Here is a 25,644-nt window from a genome sequence, read left to right as displayed (position 1 = left end):
GAAGTTACAGGTTCATGGTATGATGCAGCAAACAACTCCAGCATCACAATTGAAATAATTAATCTAGTTTCTACTGGGAATCAAAATTCAATTGACTCATTTTACTCTGTGTGATCACAACCAGAAACAGCAATAAGTTAGCCCTGCCAACATCTCACACCCACATGCATGTTATGACTTGATTCCTGTTTTCTGTTGGGAGAATTTAATGGGCAGAAGAAATGAGCAATTTAAGCCTTAAGATTTTTGAGTGCAGAAAACTGTGAATGCTCAGACAATCTGCCTCCAGCTAAAAAGGTCTTGTCAGGTATTACTTGCCATAATCTTTGAAGTGATTCATGCCAGTTCATTGCTGTTCATTTTTCCATTGAGGAATTTATACAGCCAGAATTCCTATAGTAACCTTGAACCTCTCCAGCTGTGCCTGTTTAATACAGGATAAGAACAAGCAGCAGAAAATGGCCATCATTGCTAAACAGTGGAATCACAACCAAAGCAAGATCTCCCCAAATTCTAGCATGAAGCAGGTATTTTATTTGCATGCTATCCTCTTCAACTCCACTTTTCTGCCTAGAATCAAACAATCATAGAATCCCTACAATGCAGAAGGCAGCCATTCGGCCCAACGAGACTGCACCAACTCTCTGATAAGACTCCCTTAGGCTGGGAGACATCAGTAGTAGCCATTTTGCAGGATTCCTGCTGAGTGTCATGGCCTTGCACCTCCCAGCCATAGCTCTGCACCAATACCATCATCCTGGTACCAAAGAAAAGCCAAGCATTATGCCACTATCATCCAGTGGTTGTGACATCCATCATTATGAAGTGCTTTGAAAGGCTAGTTATGGCACGAACCAATTTGGGCCTCCGATTGCCTGGATCTACTACAATTGGCCTACTGCTGCAACAGGTCCACAGCAGATGCCATCTCCCTGCACTCAACTGTGGAACACCTAGATAAGACACCTGTGTCAGATTCCTACTTATTGACAACAACCAAGACTTCAATACCATTATTCCTATGAAACTCATCAGCAAACTCCATGGCCTAGGGCTCAGCTCCTCCCTCTGACTGGACCCTTAACTGCACTGCAATTATTAAGGATAGGCAACAACACCTCCACAATCCTCAACACTGGTGTCCCACAAGGCTGTGTCCTCAGCCCCCTACTATATTCCTTTATACACCTATGATTGCATAGCCAAATTTGATTTTCAAGTTTGCTGATACCACTGTAGTGGGTCAGATCTTAAACAATGACAAGACAGAGTACAGGAAAGAGAGAATCTGGTGAACTGATACGACGACGATTTCTCCCTCAATGTCAACAAAACAGATAGTTATCAACTTCAGGAAGTGTAGTGCAAGACATGTCCCTGTCCACATCAATGGGGACGAAGTAAAAATCATTGAGAGCTTCAGATTTTTAGGTGTCCACATCACCAACAACCTGTCCTGGTCCTCCCGCCCCCCCCCCCCCCCCCGGCACTATAGTTAAGAAAGACCAACAATGTCTCTACTTTCTCAGAAGACTAAGGAAATTTGATATGTCCACATTGACTCTCACCAGCTTTTCCAGATGCACTGCAGAAAGCATTCTTTCTGGTTGTACCACAGTTTGGTATGGCTCCTGCTCTGTCCAAGACCGCAAGAAACTACAAAAGGTCGTGAATGTAGCGTAAATGCAAAGTACTGCAGATGCTGGAATCAAACAAAAAGAAAAAAATGAGTCCAGATGACCCTTCGTCAGAGCGGAAGGTCATCTAGACTTGAAATGTTGGCTCTACTCTCCACAGATGCTGTCAGACCTGCTGAGATTTTCCAGCTTTTTTTCCTGAGACCTTTGAATGGGCCTACCTCTCAAGTTGATCTTTCTCTGCACCCTAGCAATGACTATCACATTCTGCATTCTCTTTCTCTATGAACGTGCAAGAAACAACACTTTTCACTGTATACCAATACATGCAACAATAAAAAAATCAGAAAGGTTATATGGAAATGTCATGAAAATTAACATTTCCATATGACCAGTGGGCTTGGGATGGAATTCTCCAGGCCTGGTAGCATCTCTTTTCTCCCCCCGGAAGTGGTTCCTCCAGTAGGGTTTACAGCTGCTCCCCAATAAATGGGGAATAAGCAGCCTGACCACCCCCCACCCCTCGACTGGAGGAAAGAATAATCGCGTGTCACCTCCCCCCAGAGGTCAGAGAGAGACCTTGGGCAATGCCAGTCTGGCACAGGCCATGAGGGGCTGGGAGAAACAACCCACTGCCACTCTACAGTGGGATCACTGGGAAGAGTGAGGGTGATCAGAGTTGGTCATCAGGATGATCGGGAGGGGGATCACCACCAATCTGGAGGCCAGCAATGGGGTGGGGGTTGGCACTGCACGTGCTCATCTCCACACTAACAGGTCAGCACATGTGCAGTAGCCCACTCAGTGCTATACTGCCAGCCTCTCAAGTGAGACTAGGCCCCACCCACCACTTGTCAGAGGAATTCCTGCTTGGGTACTCTGATGCGCAGTGTCAAAGATTCATTCTGGAAATCATGCTAAAATAAACCAGGAAGAGTTACTCCCATTTTCCTGCACGTTGGGAACTTCGAATTTTTTTGGGAGAATCCTGGCCTATATCTTTTGTTTCTGAGATCAAAATCTATCTTGACTCTGAATATATTCAATGGTTAAGCAGTCACAACTCTAGATGATAAAGAATTCCAAAGATTCACAGCCCGTACACTGTTCCTCATCTCATAAGACATAGGTGCAGAATTAGGCCACTCGGCCCATCGAGTCTGTTCCGCCATTCAACCATGGCTTATATTTTTCTCATCCCCATTTTCCTGCCTTTTCCCCTTATTAATCAAGAATCTATCTCTGTCTTAAAAACACAATGGCCTGGCCTCCACAGCCTTCTGCGGCAGAGTTCCACAGATTCACTACTCTCTGGCTGAAGAAATTCCTCCTCATCTGTTTTAAAGGATCGTCCCTTTAGCCTGAGGTTGTGCCCTCTGGTTCTAGTTTGTCCTACCAGTGGAAACATCCTCTCCATGTCCACTCTATCCAGGCCTCTCAGTTTCGTATAAGTTTCAAGAAGATTCCCCCTTTATCCTTCTAAACTCCAAAGAGTACAGACCTAGAATCTTCATACAACAAGCTCTTCATTCTAGGGATCATTCTTGTGAACATCCTCTGGACCCATTCCAAGGCCAGCACATCCTTCCTTAGATATGGGGCCCAAAACTGCTCACAATACTCCAAATGTACTCCAGAAGCACATCTCTGCTCTTGTATTCTAGCCCTTTTGACATTGCATTTGCCTTTCTAACTGCCGACTGAACCTGCACGTTAACTTTAAGAGAACCTTGATCAAGGACTCCCAAGTCCCTTTGTGTTTGATTTCCTAAGCATTTTCCCATTCAGAAAATAGTCTGCGCTTCCATTCCTCCTTTCAAACCTCACTTTTCCACATTGTATTCCATCTGCCACTTCTCCTAATCTGTCCAAGTCCTTCTGCAGCCCCCCTGCCTCCTCAATACTCTGTCCTTCTACAAATCTTTGCATCATCTGCAAACTTAGCAACAGTGCCTTCAGTTCCTTTCTCCAAATCGTTAATGTATATTGTGAAAAGTTGTCCCAGCACTGACCCGAGGTACACCACAAATCTCCAGCTGCCATTCTGAAGCAGACCCCTTTATCCCCACTCTCTGTCTTCTGCCAGTCAGCCAATCCTCTATCCATGCCAGGATCTTACCCGTAACACCATGGGTCTTAACTTATTTAAGTCTCCTATGCAGCACCTTGTCAAAGGTCTTCTGGAAATCTAAATAAATCACGTCCACTGGTTCTCCTTTATCTAACTTCCTTGTTATCTCCTCAAAGGAGGTAACAGATTTGTCAGACATGACCTCCTCTTGACAAAGCCGTGCTGACTTAGTCCCACTTTATCATGAACTTCCAAGTACTCTGCGATCTCATCTTTAATAATGGATTCTAAAATCTTGCCAATGACCAAAGTCAGGCTAACTGGCCTATAATTTCCCCTCTGCTACCCCCCTCCCTTCTTAAACTGCGGTGTTACATTCGCTACTTTCCAGTCCTCTGGTACCCTCCCTGCTTCGTGATTCTTGAAAGATCACCACCAACGCCTCCACAATTTCCTCAGCTATCTTTTTTAGAACTCTGGGGTATAGTCCATCCAGTCCAGCTGATTTATCCACCTTCAGACCTTTCAGTTTCCCCAGAACCTTCTCCTTAGTGATGGCCATTGCACTCATCTGTGCCCTCTGACTCCCCTGAAGCTCTGGCATCCCACTGGTGTCTTCCACCGTGAAGACTGATGCAAAGTAACTATTCAGTTCCTCTGCTATTTGTTTCCTATTATTTCTCCAACCTCATTTTCTAGTGGTCCAATGGTACAATTTTGCCTCTCTCATCTTTTATATATTGAAAAAAAAACTTCCTATCTTCTTTTATATTACTAGATAGCTTACACTCATATTTCATCTTCTCCCCTTATTGCTTTTTTAGTTGTCCTCTGCTCGCTTTTAAAGGCTTCCCAATCCTCTGGCTTCCCACTAATCCTTGCCACTTTGTATGCTTTTTCATTTGCTTTTATGCTGTCCTTGACTTCCCTCGTCAACCATGGATACCTCGTCCTCCACTTAGTCTGTTTTCTCTTCCTTGGGATGAATTTCTGTTGTGCCTTCCAAATAACTCCCAAAAACTCCTGCCATTACTGTTCCACTCCCTTCCCTGCTAGGCTCTCTTTCCAATCAACTCTGGCCAGCTCCTCCCTCAGGTCTTTGTAGTTACCTTTATTTAATTATAATATTAAATGGTCTGCCCCTCATCCGTGCCCTCGTGTTCTAGATTCTCTCAGCAGGGGAAGCAACCTATGTGCCCAACAAACTCCTTCAGAATTTGTATGTTTCAAATGAGACCATCTTTTACTCAAGTCCAGAGAAAACAGATCACATACACTCAGCCTCTCATCATAGGACAATCCTCTCATTCTATTCTAAAACCAGATTTAAACTACAGCAGGAAGTTGTGATGTGGCATGATAGATTGCAACTTTTTGATGTGAAAAAGGTCATTAAGAAATTCCCCTTCCCAGTGACACTGCTGTTTACTTTAAAATAAAAATGCATAAACAAAGCTTACAATTAAAAAAAAGAGCACTCTAAGACTGTGGACACATTATTCCATGACCATTCCTTTGCCCCATATTTAAATACCCCTTCAATGTAACAAAACTACACATCTAACCTTCAGTTGCTTCTTATTCTCAGAATGATAGTCCATACTCCACTTACACTTCAGTTAAGGCCAAAAAAAGTTTTCCTTTAATATCTTTCTGACACAACTTGTGGCCAGAAGTGTTTGGTCCAGCAGTTCTTCTGACAGGCTCAACATTTGGGAAATTATAGATACACATTCATGACACAAGACCATTCATAGCCCATCATATTCATGCCAAGTGAAAAGGCTATTCAGTCTAACTCTACCTTCCATCTCTAGCCCTGGAAGTTAGGGCACATCAAGTGCACAACCAAGTTTTTAAAAATCCAAGTAAGAGCTTTGGCCTCTATAATCCTTTCAGGCCGAGTTCCAGATCCCAACCACCCTTTGGGTGAAAAGATTACTCAGCTCCCCTCCACACCTTTCATCAATTACTTTTAGGTCTATGCTCCCTGATTATTCCCCTCCATTTCAGAGAAAGAAGCCCTTCCTATCTACAGGAGGGGCAATCAGGCTGTTCAGCCTGCTTCACCAGTCAATTATATCACTGCGGATCATATACCTCACCACTTGCTATCCCATGCAATCTCCATATCCATCATTCAATTTCTGTTTTGAACATGCTCAATGATTTAGCTTTCACAGCCCTAAGGGTGGTGTATCTTTGGAATTCTCTGCTCCAAATATTATTCTTCACCTCATTCTTAAATGACCTACTCCTTATCCTGAGATTATGTCCCTTGGTTTTATACTATACTGATTTACCCCAGTCCAACGCTGGCATCTCCACATCATTTATACTCACTAGCCAGGGGAAACAGCTGCATCCACCCTCTTGGCCTCATTAAGAATTTTGTAAGTTTCAATAATGAGGTCACTCCCCTCCCCCCCCAAACTTTGTTTCCACTCAGTTTGGTGTCATCAGTGAATCTGGAAATATTACAATTGGTCCCCACATCTAAACCATTTATATAGAGATTGTGAGCAGCTGTGGACCCAGCACTGATTCTTGCAGTACCCCACAGTCTACCAGCCCAAGAATGATCCATTCATTGACTCTGCTTTGTCTGTTAACCAATTCTCAATCTGTACTAATTTTATTTCTCCCAGGTCTATGCACGCTAATTTTATTAACTGCATGGGACCTAAAACACTTTCTGAAAATCCAAACACACCAATATACTGGTTCTCTGTTATCAATGCTAAAATATCCTTAAACACTCCCAACAAGTTTGTTAAACATTATTTCCCTTTCATAAATCTATGTTGGATCTGCCCAATGTTACCATTCTTGTCTAAACGTCTCGTTATCACATCGTTGTGTAATGGATTCTGACATTTTCCCTACAACTGATGTCAAACCTGCAGGACTGTAGTTCTCCATTCTCCCTCTTTAAATAGTGGTCTTACATTTGCTGCTTTCCAGTCTGCAGGAACCTGTCCAGAAGAATTTTGAAAGGTAACCACCAATGCATCCATTATCTCTCAAGCCACCTCTCCAGAGAGGAAGCTCATCTTTCAGAAGATCCTTCAATCCAGTTAACTTTTCAACTACTACTATTTTACTAATGCTCATTTCATTTAGTTCCTCAGTTTCACAAGTCTCTTGGTCACCTAGTACTTCTGGGAGACTTTCTGTATCTTCTGCGAATATGGCACAAACTAGTTTCTCCACCAAGTTAGTGTTCTCCACTATAAATTCCCCTGCCCCCACCTGTAATGAGTATACATTTATCCTAATCATTTCCTTTTTACACAGTTCATTATGTTCCTCTATCTTACATTTGTATTCTCTTTACCCATAATCAGTTTCTTGGTCCTCCTTTATTGTGTTCTAAATTGCCCCCAATCCTCACTTACCACTATTTCTGACATTATAATAAGTGATTTCCTTTGAACGACAGCAATCATTAACTGCATTAACCAAAGTTGATTATTTTCCTCAAATTCAATCAAATACAAATGTAAACTTGATTAATCTGAGCCTCTGTCCCAATCTTTTTTAATAGTTTTCTCACCATTGGAGATTAGGCTGACTGGCCCATCATTAAAAGAGGAATGAATCGTCTGCATAAACAATGGTTCACTTCTATCAATCCTTCGGCGCCACATCTTTAGCCACAGAATTGAACACTTGGCCAGAGTCTCCACCATTTCTTGTTCCCCATGGCAGTTGGATTGCATTTCACCTGGACGTTTACCTGCTTTTTAATTGTACTCTATATCTTAATATTTAACCTCACTACTTTTTATCTCAACCAATATTTCACACTCCTCAACCTCTGCTGTATTCATTGAGAAACATGTGCCTTTTGCCTCCATGCAATTACCTTTTTGGTCTCTAATTAGCCCCACTCTTTGGTTATCCATTTTTAAGCAATTATGAAACATGTTTTCCATGATTTCTTTATTATTTTTCATGCTTTCTAGGTGCTCAATTTCTTTCTCATTTCAGCTCTGCACTGTTTAAATTCCTTTAGCTCCTGACTGTCCTGACCTTCCACAAAGGCACTGCTCCTTCCCCAATCATTGACATAGAAACATAGAAACTACAAGCAGGAGTAGGACATTTGGCCCTTCAAGTCTGCTCTACCATTCATCTTGATCATGGCTGATCATCAAATTGAATATCCAGATCCCCACTTCCTACCATATCCCTTTAGCCCCAAGAGCTATATCTAATTTCTTCTTGAAATCAGACGTTTTGGCCTCAACTACATTCGGTGGTAGTGAATTCCACGCATTCACACCCCTTGGGGGAAGAAATTTTTCCTCACCTCAGTTCTAAAAGGTTTACTCCTTACCCTCAAACTATGACCCCTAGTTCTGGACTCCCCCATCATTGGGAACATTCTTTTTGAATCTACCCTGTCTAACCCTGTTTAAATTTCTGAGATCCCCTCTCACTCTTCTAAACTCCAGTGAACCCTAACCCTATCCTAGCCAGCTTAGTCTCTCCTCATATGACAGACCTGCCATCCTAGAAAATCAGCCTGGTAAACCTTCGCTGTATTCCCTCCTCTATAGCAAGGATATCCTTCAGATAAAAACACAACTGCACACAATACTCCAGGTGTGGCCTCACCAATGCCCTATACAATTGCAGCAAAACATCTCTATCCCTACACTCAAATCCTCTCATTGTGAAGGCCAGCATACCATTTACCTTCTTCACTGCCTGCTGTACCTGCGCCCTTACTTTCAGCAACTGATGCACAAGGACTCCAAGGTCTCGTTGAGTATCCACCTCTCTCAATTTGCAGCCATTCAAGTAATAATCTGTCTTCCTATTATTGCTACCAAAGTGAATAACGTCACATTTATCCACATCATACTGCATCTGCCATGCAGATGCCCACGCACTTAGCCTATTCCAAATCACGCTGAAGCATCTCTCCTCAGAGCTCACCCTCCCACCCAACTTTGTATCATAATGCGTAATACATAGTGTGAACAGTTGGGGTCTAGCACAGATCCCCGCAGAACCCCACTATTCATTGACTGCTGATCAGAAAAAGACCCATTTATGCCAACTCTTTGCTTCCTATCTGCTAACCAGCTTTCTATCCATCTCAAGACATTACCTGCAATCCCATGTGTTTTAACTTTACATAGTAGTCTGTTATGAGAGACATTTTGTAAGCCTTCTGAAAGTCTAAATAAACCACACCCACTAGCTCTCCTCAGTCAACTCTACTAGTTACATCCTCAAAAAATTCCAATAGATTCATCAAGCATGATTTCCCTTTTGTAAATCCATGCTGACTTTGTCTGATTATACAACTGCCTTCCAAATGCCGAGTGAAATCCTTGATAATACTCTTATCAACTTCCTTGGTACTGACGTTAGGCTCACTGGTCTATAGTTCTATTTTCTCTCCACCTCCCTTTTTCATTAGCAAGCTTATTATCTACCCTCCAATCTGCAAGAATCAGAATCCCTACAGTACAAGGAGGCCATTTGACCCATCAAGTCTGTACTGACCACAATCCCACCCAGGCCCCATCTCCATAACCCTACACCTTTACCCTGCTACTCCCCCTGACACCAGGGTCAATTTAGCATGGCCAATCCACCTAACCCACACATCTTTGGACTGTGGGAGGAAACCCACGCAGACGCAGGGAGAATGTGCAAACTCCACACAGTGACCCAGGGCCAGAATTGAACCTGGGACCCTGACGCTGTGGGGCAGCGGTGCTAATCACTGCCACCCATTCCAGAGTCCAAAGAATTTTGGAAAATAATCACCAATGGATCCATTATTTCCAAGGCCACTTCCTTAAGTACTCTGGGATGAAGATTACCAGGACCTGAGGATTCATCCACCTTCAATCCCATCAATTTTCCCAAAACCATTTCTCTACTAATGCTGATTTCCTTCAGCTCCTCGCTAAAACATGTTTCTCTCAGCACTTCTGGCACATTAGTCATGTCATCCTTTGAAGACTGAAGCAAAATACAAATTTAATTCCTCAGCCATTTCTTTATTTCCCATTACGAATTCTCCCATTTCTGATTGTAAGGGGCCTACATTCGTTTTTGTCAATCTTTTTCTCTATACATATCTATGGAAATTTTTAGTCAGTTATGTTCCTTGCTCGTTTACTTTCATACTCCATTTTTCCCTTCTTAATCAATTCCTTGGTCCTCCTTTGCTGAATTTTAAACTGTTCCCAATCCTCAGGATTATTGCTTTTTCTTGCCCATTTGTATGCTTCTTCCTTGAATCTGATACTATCTCTAATTTCCCTTGTAATCCATGGTTTGGCCACAATTCCCTTACCACTCTTGCATCAAACAGGAATAAACCTATTCATTCTTTAAATGCCAACCACTGCCTTTCCTTTCAGTAATGTTTCCCAGTCCATCATGTCAATTCATGCCTCATACCATCATGGTTACCTTTATTGAGATTCAGGACCTGGTCCTGACCATGAAGGAGGATTCCTCTCCCAGATCCTACTCACTCCAGCCACTCCACAACTGTAGGGGAGAGAGCAGGATTCATCTTGTACTATTGAAAGAAGAACTTAAATCATCTCCATCTCTCCAGATGTACAAACTCAGGAATTTTGTGTCACTATAATTTTTCCTAAGGAGGCTCAAAAGCTTCTGAAAGATGCTACACTAGAATACATTTCATTCTAAAAACAGTGCACTGCTTCATCTTCTGAGAATTACATCCTAAATTAAACACCAATTCTGCAACTTCGCATGTTTAAAACAAATGTGAAGAGGAGAATTGTGAAGAGGAACACTTCAGTCTATGTCCATTTACTAATTCAAAAATAGCCCATCCCTCATACATTACTGAAATTGCAAGTTAAACTAATCAAACATTAAAAATTGGTACATGAAATTAAGAATATAAAACACTTTAAAGATTGTTGATGAGTACATTATAAATTGGTTTCATTGAAAGTTGAATAGTTTTCTTTCATAAGCACAATGTACAACTTTTACATAAATATATCAATGTTGCACTGAGGGATAGTTAGTGAAGATACCCCTGCAACTCTAACCTTTTAAATCTGCCATCAATATTAAGCATTAGAAACATAGGATTTGGAGCAGAAGTAGACAAATTCAGCCCTTCGAGCCTGCTAAGTTTAAGTTTATTTATTAGTGTCACAAGTAGGCTTATATTAACATTGCAATGAAGTTACTGTGAAAATCCCCTAGTCGCCACACTCCAGCGCCTGTTCGGGTACACCGAGGGAGAATTTAGCATGGCCAATGCACCTAACCAGCACGTCTTTCAGAATGTGGGAGGAAACCGGAGCACCCAAGGGAAACCGGAGCAGGCACGGGGAGAACATGCAGACTCCTCACAGACAGTGACCCAAGCTGAGAATCGAACCTGGGTCCCTGGCACTGTGAGGCAGCAGTGCTAACCACTGTGCCACCATGCAGCCCCACTTCACCATTCAATCAGATCATGGCTGATCTCTCCCTGGTCTCACTATGAAGTCACACCATTTACAGAAATCATTAAATTTTATTTATCACACATTAAAAAATGAACCACACTATACAAATGGTTTCTCTCATAGCAGATAATGCAGATTACACATTTTCTAAAGGGCTTGTTCAAATTCACTAGTATGCTTTTGGAAAGTGCTGCCAACATTGCATTCATAAATTAGTTTTTTTTTCCTGCTGCCCCTTACATTCAGAGCAGTGGTGACCATGTATAGCTGAAGTAAGGTTTTAAATGCAGATAGGCAGTAGCATGCAACCCCTACGTAGAAGGTTCAATTCCTTTTTTTTAAATCACTTTACTGAATTAAGGTTAGGGGTTTCTTTCGATATTTACATATTGAAATGTAGCAATCCTGAGAACAGTTCTGTAAAGTAAATGTGACTGGCTGGTGGTTTCCACTCTCAGTTACCGGAGGTCCAGCGAGCAGACGGGCTGCAATGGAGTTCAAGAATGCAATCTTTTACATTCCCATCTTTATCACAAAACTAATAGCATTCTCTGTATTCAAAGCCAGCATGTCTTAGGAATGAAGTTTTATTCAGACACTTTTATATTATTAAGCCAAATAACTGTATGTGTCCTTTTCCCCATCCACACGCTCCAAGTACTCCTTTTCTATCAGTATGTCGATGCATTTCTGCAAAAGGAAAAATTATTATTCAGTACATTGCAAATACAACATTTCTTTTATATACAGATTTAATGTGCAGAGATTCCAACTCTAATATTTTAATCAGAAACCTCTAATTGGAAGGATGGCAATTTACAGCTACAACTCCTGGCTATTTATTACCAGATTATTTCACAATAGCAGATAATTTAAATAAAAGCAATAGTCCGCATCTGACTGGCACAGAACTAACCAAATGTTGGAACTCCGAACATATGGGTGTGTAAATGCAAGTAGATTTTATATAATACTTTGTTGTCATACAATTGTAGGGAGTTCAACCACTCAGTTTTACAAAACCAAAATTATTGCACAAGCTGGAAATCTGGAATAAAAACAAAATGCTGGAAATACTCAGCAGGTCAAGCAGCATCTGCAAAGAGAAATGAGTTAACGCTTCAGGTTCTGATGAAAGATCACAGACCTGCAAAGTGACTTTTCTCCTCATATATGCCACCCTTACCCACAGAACATTTCCAATACTTTGTTTCTTATTTTGTGTAGTAACCTTCAATGTGCACCTAATCAAATGCCTTTTGGAAATCCAAGGATATCATATCCACAGGTTCCCTTTTTCAACCTTGCTTATTACTTCCTCAAAAGAATGCTAATAAATTCATCAGTAGTTACTGTTGAGAAAGGCATAGATGTTAGGGAACTTGGGGAAATAAATAGTGATGTCTTGAGGAGTGTACATATTACAGAGAAGGAGGTGCTGGAAGTCTTAAAAGCACGTCAAGGTAGATAAATCCCCGGGACCTGAAGTGTATCCCAGGACGTTGTGGAAGGCTAGGGAGCAAATTGCAAGTCCCCGAGCAGAGATATTTCAATCATCGCCAACCACGGATGAGGTGCCTGAAGAGGGAAGGGTGGTAAATGTTGTGCCTTTGTTTAAAAAGGGCTGCAGGGAAAAGCCTGGGAACTACAGGCCGGTGAACCTCACATCTATGGTGGGCAAATTGTTGGAAGGTATTTTGAGAGACAGGATCTACAGGCATTTAGAGATGCAAGGACTGATTAGGGACAGTCAGCATGGCTTTGAGTGGAAAATCATGTCTCACAAATTTGATTGCGTTTTTTGAAGGGGTAACCAAGAAGGTCGATGAGGGCAGTGCAGTTGATGTCGTCTACATGAACTTTAGCAAGGCGTTTGACAAGATACTGCGTGGTAGGCTGTTGCATAAGGTTAAATCTCACGGGATCCAGGGTGAGGTAGCTAAATGGGTACAAAACTGGCTGGATGACTGAAGACAGAGGGTGGATGTAGGGCGTTGTTTTTCAAACTGGAGGCCTGTGACCAGTGGTGTGCCTCAGGGATCAGTGTTGGGTCCACTATTATTTGTCATTTATATTAATGATTTAGATGAGAATTTGGGAGACATGGTTAGTAAGTTTGTAGATGACACCAAGATTGGTGGCATAGTGGAGAGTGAAGGTGGTCATCTAGGATTGCAGTGGGATCTTGATCAATTGAGCCAGTGGGCTGACGAATGGCAGATGGAGTTTAATTTAGATAAATGTGAGGTAATGCATTTTGGTAGATGAAACCAGGAGAGGTCTTACTCAGTTAACGGTAGAGCATTGGGGAGAGTTACAGAACAAAAAGACCTAGGGGCACAGGTTCATAGCTCCTTGAAAGTGGAGTCACAGGTGGACAAAGTGGTGAACAAGGCATTCAGCATGCTTGGTTTCATTGGTCAGAACATCGAATACAGGAGTTGGGACATCTTGAAGACGTTGTACAAGACATTGGTACGACCACACTTAGAATACTGGACAGTTCTGGTCACCCTATTATAGAAAGGATATTAAACTAGAAAGAGTGCAGAAAAGATTTACTGGGATGCTTCTGGGACTTGATGGTTTGAGTTACAAGGAGAGGCTGGATAGACTGAGACTTTTTTCTCTGGATCGTAGGAGGCTGAGGGGTGATCTTATAGAGGTCTATTAACTAATAAGGGGCATAGATCAGCTAAATAGTCAATATCGTTTTCCAAAGGTAGGGGAGTCTAAAACCAAAGATTTATGGTGAGAGGGGAGATACACAAAAGGGTCCAGAGCGGCAATTTTTTCACACACAAGGTGGTGAGTGTCTGGAACAAGCTGCCAGAGGTAGTAGTAGAGGCAGGTACAATTTTATCTTTTAAATAATGTTTAGACAGTTACATGGGTAAGATGGCATTAGAGGGATATGGACCAAACGCGAGCAATTGGGACTAGCTTAGCGGTTTTAAAAAAAGGGATGGCATGGACAAGTTGGGCCAAAGGGCCTGTTTCCATGCTGTAAACCTCTATGACTCCAAATTAGACAAACACATTTCCTTTTTGCAAAACCATGCGGATTCTGCTAGGTTGTAATATCGTACTATTACCTGTTCAATAATGGATTCTAGTATTTTCCCCCATGACAGATGTTATGCTAACCGATTCCTGCTTAATGATTCCCTCATTTCTTGGATAAGCTTTGCAATAAGAATTTGCGATTTTTCAATCCACTAGGACCTTTCCAGAACGTAGGGAATTTTGGAAGGTCATAACCAATGCATCTACTTGTTCTGCAGACACTTCTTTCAAGACCCTAGGATGCAGGACATCAAGTCCAGGGAACTTGTTAGCCTTCAGTTCAAAGTTTTCTGAATGCCTGTCATTGTTTTAAGTTCCTCCCTCCCTTTATGTCTTGATAAATAAGTACATCTGGTATGTTTTGTGTGTCTTCTAGTGAAGGCAGATACAAAATACCTCTGCAATGCTTCTACAATTTTGTTTCCCATGTTAATTCCCCAATCTCACCCTCTAAGGGACTAACACTCGCTCATTTTCTTTTTGAATACCTGTAGAATATTTCTAGCTATCTTTCTTTCAAACTCTAATTTTTCCCTCATTTTTAAGTCATCCTTTGCTGGTTTCTAAAGTCTACCTGATCTTCTGGCTGACCATTAATCTTCATAGTATCGCATGCTTTTTTGCAATTTGATACAATTAAGGATGTGCATTCTTCTCATCGAATCTTTCTTTCTCAGTTGAACATATACATGTGTTATGAAATAGCTCCTAAATATCTGCCACTAGTTCTCTACTTTCCTAATTTTCAACCAATTTTCCCAGTTCACTGTAGCCAACTGCCTTCATACCGTTATTTAAGTCATAGGCCCATATTTCTTACCCTGACACTGAATGTGAAATTTTATCATGTTATGGTCATTGTTGCCTAGGGGCCCCTTTGAGGTCATTAATTAATCCCGTCACATTAATAGGTCATTTTAAATTAAGCACTTGAATAACTGATTTGCTCCTGATGTTAAAAGATTTGGGGACCCAAAATCTCAACTTATCAAGTCCAACAGACACCAAAATTAATTTGCAAGTTTTAAACACAGACAAAATCTGAATGAAGCCTGTGATGAATCAACCTCTAGAATATTCATATACTGCTGAGAGAGAAGATTGAAAACAACTTAGCAGCAACATAAGAGGAAATACATATTACAGCTCAGCGACTAACTTTGATTAGCAAATATGGTTATTGTGAATTATTCTTAAGCATTTCAAAATTGTATTAATTCTGGATTCTAACAAGATAAGATGAACATTTGTCTCCAGTTGCACTGCATTTTTACTCCTGTACTGATATAACTGGAGATAAAATATTGATATCCGTTGTAAAATTTACTTCAATTAGCATAGAAACATAGAATCCTGACAGTGCAGAAGGAGACCATTCCACCCACTGAGCCTGCACTGACAACAATCCCAACCAGGCCCTATCCTCGTAATTACCATGTTAATCCTCCTGACATTAAGGGGCAATTTAGCATGGCCAATCCACCGAACCTGCACATCTTTGGACTGTGGGAGGAAACTGGAGGAAACCCACACAGACATGGGGAGAACATGCAAACTTCACACAGACAGTTACCCAAGGTTAGAATTGAATCCAGATGCCTGGCGCTTGACGCAGCAGTGCTAGCCATTGTGCCACCGTGCCAGTAGCACATTGGGATAGAAACTTATCTTGGGCAATAGAGCAAAATGGGCAATGGCGAATCACAACCAATTTTACAATCCATATTAGATTTACTTTTCTAAATTGCCCCTTAGTGCCCAAACATGTGTGGATTGGGCGGATTAGCCAAGGTAAATGCAGAAGGGTTGTGGGGATAGGACAGGGGGTGGACCTTGGGTAAGATGCTCTTTCGGAGAGTTGGTGCAGACCCGATGGGTTCGAATGGCCTCCTTCTGCACCATTGGGATTCTATGGTTCTAGGTAAAAACAAAGTTCCCAGTAAGGGAAGAAGAGAGGTAAGAAACAGGAACCAATAAAGTTAAAAGAAGAAACAGGTTCTAATTAGAGAATGGGATGCAAGGTGCAGAGTTCAAGTGAGGAGAGTTCGGGAGAAGCCCTCGTTGTTGAGACCACCCCAAAAGACGACCTGAAGATCCGAGAAAGCAACTGAAGGTTGGTAACTCTGTGCTGCAGGGCGTTAGACCAAGAATACATCTTTGGAGTAGTAGTTGTCAGCTTGGCATGGCCGGAGCTACAGTTGTGCTGGAAGTTGATGCGCGAGGGCATTTCTTGCGTAATGTGGTGTGTTTGACCACAGTTTGCCACGGGGAGAAGTGAATAATCCCACTTTGATTCAGATGTGGCTGAAAGAACAGAACTTCAGGAGAAAAAAAGAGAGACTACAGTGACAGCTACTTGGCCTTTGGATTTTTGTGGACTGGTGATGCCTCCTGCCCTGTCCCAGAATGCCTAATTTGCAGGAAGAAGCTCTTAAAACACTGCAATGGTATCAAGTAAGTGGCAGAGCCATTTCAATATAAAACACCGTTCACTCTCCAGTAAGGATATAGAGTACTTCAAGCACCTGAGAACACAAAACATAAAGCAAAATCACCGTACAATGGAGTGTGTGCGAGTTTCAGATAACGTGCAGGAGAGTTACCTGGTAGCTGAGCTCAGAGAAACTGAAGCAGCAGCACACCATTGCCGAAACCCTAATTCTGCTGACATGCAAAAGAATTGAGAGAATAATTTTGGGAGCTGATGTTGCCAAAGAAATCAACAAAAGTTCCTCTACAGCATACTGACAAAATGTTAGTTAATATTAAACAGGTGTCCCAACAGAAATCAGAAATGAGTGGAATATTTTCCCTGCAGGTTAAAAACTCTGCGGATATTAGTGCACACTGCCAGCTCTCAGCCAATGTCAGGTATGTTGATGGGGATTCTATCAACGAAAATGTCTTCTTTTGCAAAGAATTGCCTGGGCATGTGACAGGAGAGGAAATCTTTCATGTCACAGCTACTTATCTGATGGAAACAATCTTAATTGGATCAGGTGCAATAACATCTGGAGCAGCTTCCATGACGGGAAAAGTCAAAAGATTTGTGAGTAACGCATCCTGACATCCAGGTCAGCCACTGTATCCTATGCCATAAAGTCTTTGTTCCCAAAAAAATGTCATCTGAGTTAGTTGTGTTAGACCAAAAAGTGAACACTGAATTATGAAAAAGCAACATCCTTTGAACTCGTGCTTGTTTACTATTTTGTGTGGAGATATGGGAGTGGAATACCAGGGTTTACTCATGCGCACACAAGTATGAAGGCTGTATCGGGGAAAGATCCTCTCTTGTATTCATGAGCTCTGTAATTCGCTGAAAGAGTTTTCAGCTCTGCATGAGTTGACACACAGATTTAATTTATTAAGATTCTGTGTTTTAAGCTTGTATATTTTCCAGAGATTTTTTTTTATTCGTTCATGGGATGTGCGCGATGGCTAGGCCAGCATTTATTGCCCATTCCAAAGGGCATTTAAGAGTCAACAATTGCTGTGGATCTGGAGTCACGTGTAGGCCAGATCAGGTAAAGATGGCAGATTTCCTTCCCTAAAGGACATTAGTGAACCAGATGGGTTTTTGTGACCATAGTTTCACGGGCATCATCATTAGAATTTTAATTTCAGACTTTTCATTGAATTCAAATTTCAGCATCTGCTGTGGTGGGATTTGAACCAAGGTCCCCAGAGCATTACCTTGGATTACTAGTCCAGCGACAATACCAATAGGCCACAGCCTCCCCTATTCAGCCATCAATGTTAAATGCAGGGGAAAAACAAGAACTTCAAGATTTCAGATCAAAACTTGTCCTTTGGCAACAAAAAGTGCAAACGGGTCAACCGAGATGTTCAAGCTGGCATCAGCAAATCCTGCTTCAAAACCATATTCAACCTCCTCTCCACGCATTTTAAAACACTACAAAGGAAGCTTGAATGCTAGTTCCCCTCCATGAGTATGGAAGACACTGACTGGGTACGTGATCCATTTAGCTCACTTCCTTTTGAATCATCAAAGGAATTGTCATGAAAAGAACAAGAGGAATTCGCAGAGCTCAGGATCGACCATACACGGTTTGCACAGTTGCCTCTGGACACATTTTGGTTGCCTTGGGACAAGAATATCCATCTATTTCAGATCGCACTATAGTACTCTTTAAATTTCCCACAAGCAACCTGTGCAAGTTGGCATTCTCAACACTGGTTCATGTAAAAAAAAACAAAAGGAGGGAATCGTTCTCTGTGGAGCAAAACCTGCAAGTTGCCTATGATCAGTTCCTCACTCTGCTCAGAGAGGCAAGGCCCAGTGTCACACTGACATAGTCAGTTACATGCTGCTCACAGTACTTCCTTCATTTCTGAACTTGAGAAATGCAGAATTTTAAAAAATGAAAATAATTGACATTTTTAATGGACAACACTTTTAAATTGTATACATTTTCAATAAAAAATATTAATTTGACATGCTACTAACTGCTGATAAGACTTTCATTGTAAACTCCTTAAACTAATGAAAATTGCATTAGTTTGTGGCTTGACTTTTGTTTAGGAAATTTTAGAGATAAAAGGGCTTTGCTAGAGGGCAGCACAGTTGGAGAAAATACTCTTTTTAAAATGGTATTATGGTGTGTCATGACATAAAAAAGGTTGGGAACCACAGTTTTAGATGATGAACAGCCTTATCAATGTGGAGTTAGCAACACTTGCAAGAGATAGAATAGATTCCAGGCACATTACAAAGAGTTAGGTCCTTTGGTCAACTCCGGATGCTTTGAATCTCGTGGTGTAATTGTGATGAACCACAAATCAACAGCTCAGATGCCAAGGAATGACCATACACTTTTCTATTAAATCCAAATCTAGTTTAAGATAGCCGCATTATTATTTTCAGGCACTGCCCCATTTGTGACAGCTAGTTGTCCAACCTAGCCAGCAGGTTGGAAATTTTGTTGAATTTTGTTAAACAGTTGTTTATGAAGTCAAGTTTTTACGCAAAGTAAAAACTCATATCCACAGTTCTTGTTACCTCTAAAGATACCAAGTTTGCAAAAAATAATTTTACTTTGTAAAATAGTGCTGTAAACTACTATGTATAACCCACTTTTGAAGTCTCTAAATAATTTGATCGACAAAATCTTTAATAACTTTTCAAGAGTTTATAAAATTTAATTGGAACCATAAAAAAGTAGTGTAAATTTTGTTTTTCATAGAAGTCATCAATAACAGTTTAGTTTACTTCCAAGAGGGATGCAAAGACTGCAGCAAAAATAGAGAGGTTGAGCTGGGTAGAAGAGAAATTGGTTGCAGCTGTCCACTTCCAATACACATTTAATAATTTTTGATTAAGGAATAGTTTGTATGCATGAAAATGCATATATCTAATGAACCTACCTTAATGACTGGGACCCTAGGTTTGAACCTCGAAGAGAGTTGGTTCAGTACCTCTGCCAGTAACTGCTGATGTTTCAGAACTTTTCTCATCTTCATTATTCGTACAATTGCAGCCTTGGGAGATAGACAGAAAGAATATCAGCGAATGGAAGATTACACCATTTGTTTCAAGATTTAACTGCAGATTAGAATCATAGAATGCAATGATACATGAAACAGTTATTTGGCCCAATGCTGCTGTACCAGTTCTTTGGGAAGAACTCCCAGTGCCTTCCCTGCTGCTCAAAACTCTTAACTCTTTTCCTGCGAGTATTTATTAGACTTCCTTTTGAAAGTTGTTACTGAAGCTTCTTCCATCACCCTTGTAGGAAGTACATTGCAGATCATAACTGTGAAAATACAGGCCGGAGTTTTACCGGCACGTCTGTCCCGGAATCAGAACAGGCGAGACTCGCAGAGTGGCATTCTCTGTTGGCAGGCAAGGCGGTAAAATTTTGGCAACAGTGTCCATTCAACTCACCTCTGCTTATTTTGCCAACTGCTGTAAATAACATGCCCTGTGATCACTGATCCATCTCCCGTTTATTTACTCCATTAAAGTCCTTCATAATTTTACATAAGAAACAGTGGTAGACAACGTCCCGTCTAATTTTTTTTCTAGAGTTGTAGACAATTTGAAGAGCATGGCCCTTTTTTTTTGCATGGTAACTTAAAGGGGTCAACTTGTGCATAACGTGCTTTCAGCTTGTTATAGGGAAGGAACATCTCTCCTCAGTGTAATTCCACAAGTTAAGGGATCAGTCTGGTGAACCTTTGCGACACTCCCTCTATGGCAAGTTAGCATATGGGCAGGAGGATTTTGGGCAAGGTTGAATTTATCGAGGCTGGATAATGGAGGCCAGCCAGGAAAATAGGAGAGTAAACATCTAAAGGTAATAAAATTGTTATTTTTGGGATCGAGGGTTTCAGCAGTAAATGAGCTGAGGCAGGAGGTTGAAGAATGTCCAAGAAATATTAAATAAAACAAAAAATTCTAGCCACAAAGAGAAAAAACTGCTAGAACCAGAGATCTGGTAGATATCCGTAACCTTTCATCATGCATTTTCAGCATTTTCTATTTTAATTTCAGATTTCCACCATCCAACATTCTGCTTTTGCACAAGAAGTGGTTTATTTTAATTCCACTAAACGGGTGTTTTTAAAAAAATAATAATTACAAGGATAAGCTGAAATTAACTTACACTAATGAGATTTGCTGCACTCCGAACACTAAAACACAGCTTAGCATATTGTGTCTGCTCTAAAAGGTTGGTTAGTCCGTTGTTCAAAAGCTTCAAGGCCATATGCAAGGATTACTATATTTTGTTCATATAATGTTATCCTCTTCCTCCCACCCCCTCCCCCACTTGGAAGGTTAGACTTTCAATGCCCAGAGTAGTGAAAGCAAACTCCCAACTGTGATGATTGCAACTCCACCTAAGGAAAAGATTGATTGCGTAAACTCAAGATAAGATAACAGAAGGCCTGACATGTTTATAACACTGATCAGTCTAGGCTTTTCAGTGGCTAAAATTCAAAAGCTTTCATGCAGCAGAAATCAGCTTTTAAAAAATTGGATGAAAAGTTGAGAAATTCTTTGGAGTTGCACAATTGCTTTTTTAATTTTAAAAATGCTTATACATTTTGGAAAATCGTAATGCACATCCGTTAGTTTGTAACATTAATATACAAGTTTCATATGGCATCGACTGAACAATCTTGGTTTCACTTAGAAATTCTATCCTAACCCAGCATATTCGCTGGCCAATACACTCTATCCTCCCGTCTAATAACATCCCAAGGAATAACTTTCAAATTGCTTCTCCTCTCAGCAGAACGAGTCAGAGGTTTACAGCATGGAAACAGGCCCTTCGGCCCAACTTGTCTATGCCGCACAGTTTTTAACCATGAAGTGAATCCCAATTGCCCGCATTTGGCCCATATCCCTCTATACACATTTTACTCATGTAACTGTCTAAATCAGTGGTTCCCAAACTTTTTTCACTGGGCCGCACTTTCGGAATAAAAATTTGCTCGCGCCACACCGAATTTTTTATTGATAAGAAATACATTCAAGAAATACATTCAAAAACCAAAACAAACTCCTCCTAGCAGTGCTTGATTCACAACATAGAACACAACTACTTTATAATATCGTGGGACATCCAGAAAGTGTAAAACAATGCTTGTTTAAACCATGTTTAAATGTTTCTTCGATTGTCCTTGAATCTTCCCGCCACACTTGCCATCCTCTCTCGCCGCACCCTTTGGGAACCACTGGTCTAAATGCTTTTTAAAAGACAAAATTGTACCCACCTCTACTACTGCCTCTGACAGCTCATTCCAGACATTCACCACCCTCTGAAAAAATTGTCCCTCTGGACCCTTTTGCATCTCCTCTCTCACCTTAAACCTATGCCCTCTAGTTTCAGACTCCCCTACCTTTGGGAAAAAATGTTGACTACCTATCTTATCTATGTCCTCATTATTTTATTGACCTCTATAAGTTCACCCCTAAGCCTCCTACGCTCCAGGGAAAAAAGTCCCAGTCCATCCAGCCTCCCCTCATAACTCAAACCATCAAGTCCCAGTAGCATCCTCGTAAATCTTTTGTGCACTCTTTCTAGTTTAATAATATCCCTTCTTTAATAAGGTGACCAGAACTGTACACAGTATTCCAAGTGTGTTCTTGCTAATGTCTTGTACAACTTCAACAAGACATCCCAACTCCTGTATTCAATGTTCTGACCAATGAAACCAAGCATGCCGAATGCCTTGTCCACCACTCTGTTCACCTTCGACTCCCCCTTCCAGGAGCTACGAACCTGTACTCCTAGATCTCTTTGTTCTATACTGTCCCCAACACCCTACTATTAACTGAGCAGGTTCTGCTCTGATTTGATCTACCAAAATGAACCACTTCACATTTGCTTAAATTAAACTCCATCTGCCATTCATCGGCCAAATTGATCAAGATCCCGTTGCAATCCTACATAACCTTCTTCACTGTCCACTGTGCCGCCAATCTCGGTGGCATCTGCAAACTTACTAACCATGCCTCCTAAATTCTCATCCAAATCATTAATATATATATATATATAAAAATATAAAACAGTGGACCCAGCACCGATTCCTGAGGCACACCACTGGTCACAGGCCTCCAGTTTGACAAAAATGACCCTCTACAACCACTCTCTGTCTTCTGTTGTCAAGTCAATTTTGTATCCAATTGGCTACCTCATACTGGATCTCGTGAGATTGAACCTTATGCAGCAACCTACCATGGGGTAATTTGTCAAAAGCCTTGCTAAAGTCCATGTAGACAGCGTCGACTGCACTGTTCTCATCTACATTCTTGGTTACCCCTTCAAAAAACTCAATCAAATTCGTGAGACATGATTTTTCACTTAAAGTCATGCCAACTGTCCCTAATCAGTCCTTGCCCCTCTCAATGCCTGTAGATCCTGTCTCTCAGAATACCTTTTAACAACTTGCTCACTACAGATGTTAGACTCACCGGTCTGTAGTTCCCAGGCTTTTCCTTCCAACCCTTCTTAAACAAAGGCACAATATTTGCTACCTTCCAATCTTCAGGCACCTCACCTGTGCCTGTCGATGATTCAGATATCTCTGCTTGGGGAACCGCAATTTCCTCCCTAGCCTCCTACAATGTCTTGGGATACATATCATCAGGTCCCGGGGATTTATCTGTCTTGATGCAATTTAAGACTTCCAGCACCTCCTTCTCTGTAATATGTACAATCCTCAAAACACCACTATTTATTTCCCCAAGTTCCCGAACATCCATGCCTTTCTCAACAACAAATACCGATGAGAAAAATTCATTTAGGATCTCACCGATCTCTTCTGAATTTGCACGTAGATAACCTTGTTGATCCTTAAGAGGCCCTACTATCTCCCTAGTTACTCTTTTGCCCTTTATGTATTTCATAGAGTAAAAGGGTTACAGCATAGAAACAGGCCCTTCGGCCCAACTTGTCCATGCTGCCCTTTTAAAAAAAAATCCCTAAGCTAATCTCAATTGCCCGCATTTGGCCCATATCCCTCTATACCCATCTTACCCATGCAACTATCCGAATGCTTTTTAAAAGACAAAATTGTACCCTCCTATACTACTACCTCTGGCAGCTTGTTCCAGGCACTCACCACCGTGTGTGTGAAGAAATTGCCCCTCAGGATACTTTTGTATCTCTCCCCTCTCACCTTAAACCTATGCCCTCTAGTTTTAGACTTCCCTACCTTTGGGAAGAGATATTGACTATCTAGCCGATCTGTGCCCCTCATTATTTTATAGACCTCTATAAGATCACCCCTCAGCCTCCTACGCTCCAGAGAAAAAAGTTCCAGTCTATCCAGCCTCTCCTTATAACTCAAACCATCAAGTCCCGATAGCATCCTAGTAAATCTTTTCTGCGCTCTTTCTAGTTTAATAATATCCTTTCTATAATAGGGTGACCAGAACTGCACACAGTATTGCCAATGTGGCCTTACCAATGTCTTGTACAACTTCAACAAGACGTCCTAACACCTATATTCAATGTTCTGACCAATGAAATCAAGCATGCCGAATGCCTTCTCCACCACTCTGTCCACCTGTGACTCCACTTTCAAAGAGTTATGAACATGTACCCCTAGATCTCTTTGTTCTGTAACTCTCCCCAACACAAAGAACAATACAGCACAGGAACAGGCCCTTCGGCCCTCCAAGCCTGTGCCGCTCATGTGCCCACTAGACCATTCTTTTGTATCCCTCTATTCCCAGTCTGTTCATGTGGTTACCTAGATAAGTCTTAAATGATCCCAGCGTGTCCGCCTCGATCACCTTCCTTGGCAGTGCATTCCAGGCCCCCACCACCATCTGTGTAAAATACGTCCCTCTGACATCTGTGTTGAACCTTGCCCCCCTCAGCTTGAACCCATGAGCCCTTGTGTTCGTCACCTCCGACCTGGGAAAAAGCTTCCCACTGTTCACTCTATCTATGCCCTTCATAATTTTATACACCTCTTTTAGGTCGCCCCTCATCCTGCGTCTTTCCAGGGAGAACAACCCCAGTTTACCTAATCTCTCCTCGTAGCTAAGACCCTCCATACCAGGCAACATCCTGGTAAACCTTCTCTGCACTCTCTCCAAAGCCTCCATGTCCTTCTGGTAGTGTGGCGACCAGAACTGGACGCAGTATTCCAAATGTGGCCTAACCATCGTTCTATACAGCTGCAACATCATATGCCAACTTTTATATTCTATGCCCCGTCCAATAAAGGCAAGCATGCCATATGCCTTCTTCACCACCCTCGCCACCTTTAAGGATCTGTGGACCTGTACACCCAGGTCCCTCTGTGTGTCTATACTCCTGATGGTTCTGTCATTTATTGTACAGCTCCCCCTTACATTAGATCTACTGAAATGCATCACTTCGCATTTATCTGGATTAAATTCCATCTGCCATTTCTCCGCCCAATGTTCCAGCCTATCTATATCCTGCTGTATTCTCTGACAATGTTCATCACTATCCGCAACTCCAGCAATCTGCGTGTCGTCCACAAACTTACTGATCACACCAGCTACATCTTCCTCCAAATTATTTATATGCCACCCTACCATTAACTGAGTAAGTCCTGCCATGGCTCAATCTACCAAAATGCATCACCTCGCATTTGTCCAAATTAAACTCCATCTGCCATTCGTCAGCCCACTGGCCCAATTGATCAATATCCCGTTGCAATTGGAGATAACTTTCTTCACTGTCCACTATGCCACCAATCTTAGTGTCATCTGCAAACTTACTAACCATGCCTCCTATATTCTCATCCAAATCATTAATATAAATGACAAATAACAGTGGACCCAGCACTGATCCCTGAGGCACACCGCTGGTCACAGGCCTCCGGCTTCTTTCAAGAAGCCAATTTTGTATCCATTTAGATACCTCACTCTGGATCCCTTGAGATTTAA

General features: G+C 41.5%; 1 protein-coding gene across 2 annotated transcripts in view; it reads right to left on the bottom strand.

Moving 5' to 3' along the window:
- Positions 1-10,609: 10,609 nt before the first annotated feature.
- The window catches only part of cul1b (cullin 1b), a 110,037-nt gene continuing 95,002 nt past the window's right edge, over positions 10,610-25,644 (bottom strand). For both annotated transcript variants that reach the window (XM_078236561.1, XM_078236570.1), the window contains 2 exons: positions 19,632-19,745; positions 10,610-11,870 (listed from right to left, as the gene is read on the bottom strand). In XM_078236561.1, the coding sequence (XP_078092687.1) occupies positions 11,790-11,870; positions 19,632-19,745 (195 nt within the window). In that variant the 3' untranslated portion in view covers positions 10,610-11,789. The remainder of the gene's footprint in view (positions 11,871-19,631; positions 19,746-25,644) is intronic.

The sequence above is a fragment of the Mustelus asterias genome, chromosome 2, assembly GCF_964213995.1.
Source record: "Mustelus asterias chromosome 2, sMusAst1.hap1.1, whole genome shotgun sequence".
In the NCBI taxonomy this organism is placed as follows: Eukaryota; Metazoa; Chordata; class Chondrichthyes; order Carcharhiniformes; family Triakidae; genus Mustelus; species Mustelus asterias.
Note: the sequence above shows the minus strand (reverse complement) of the source record. Positions and strands in the feature narration are given on the sequence as shown.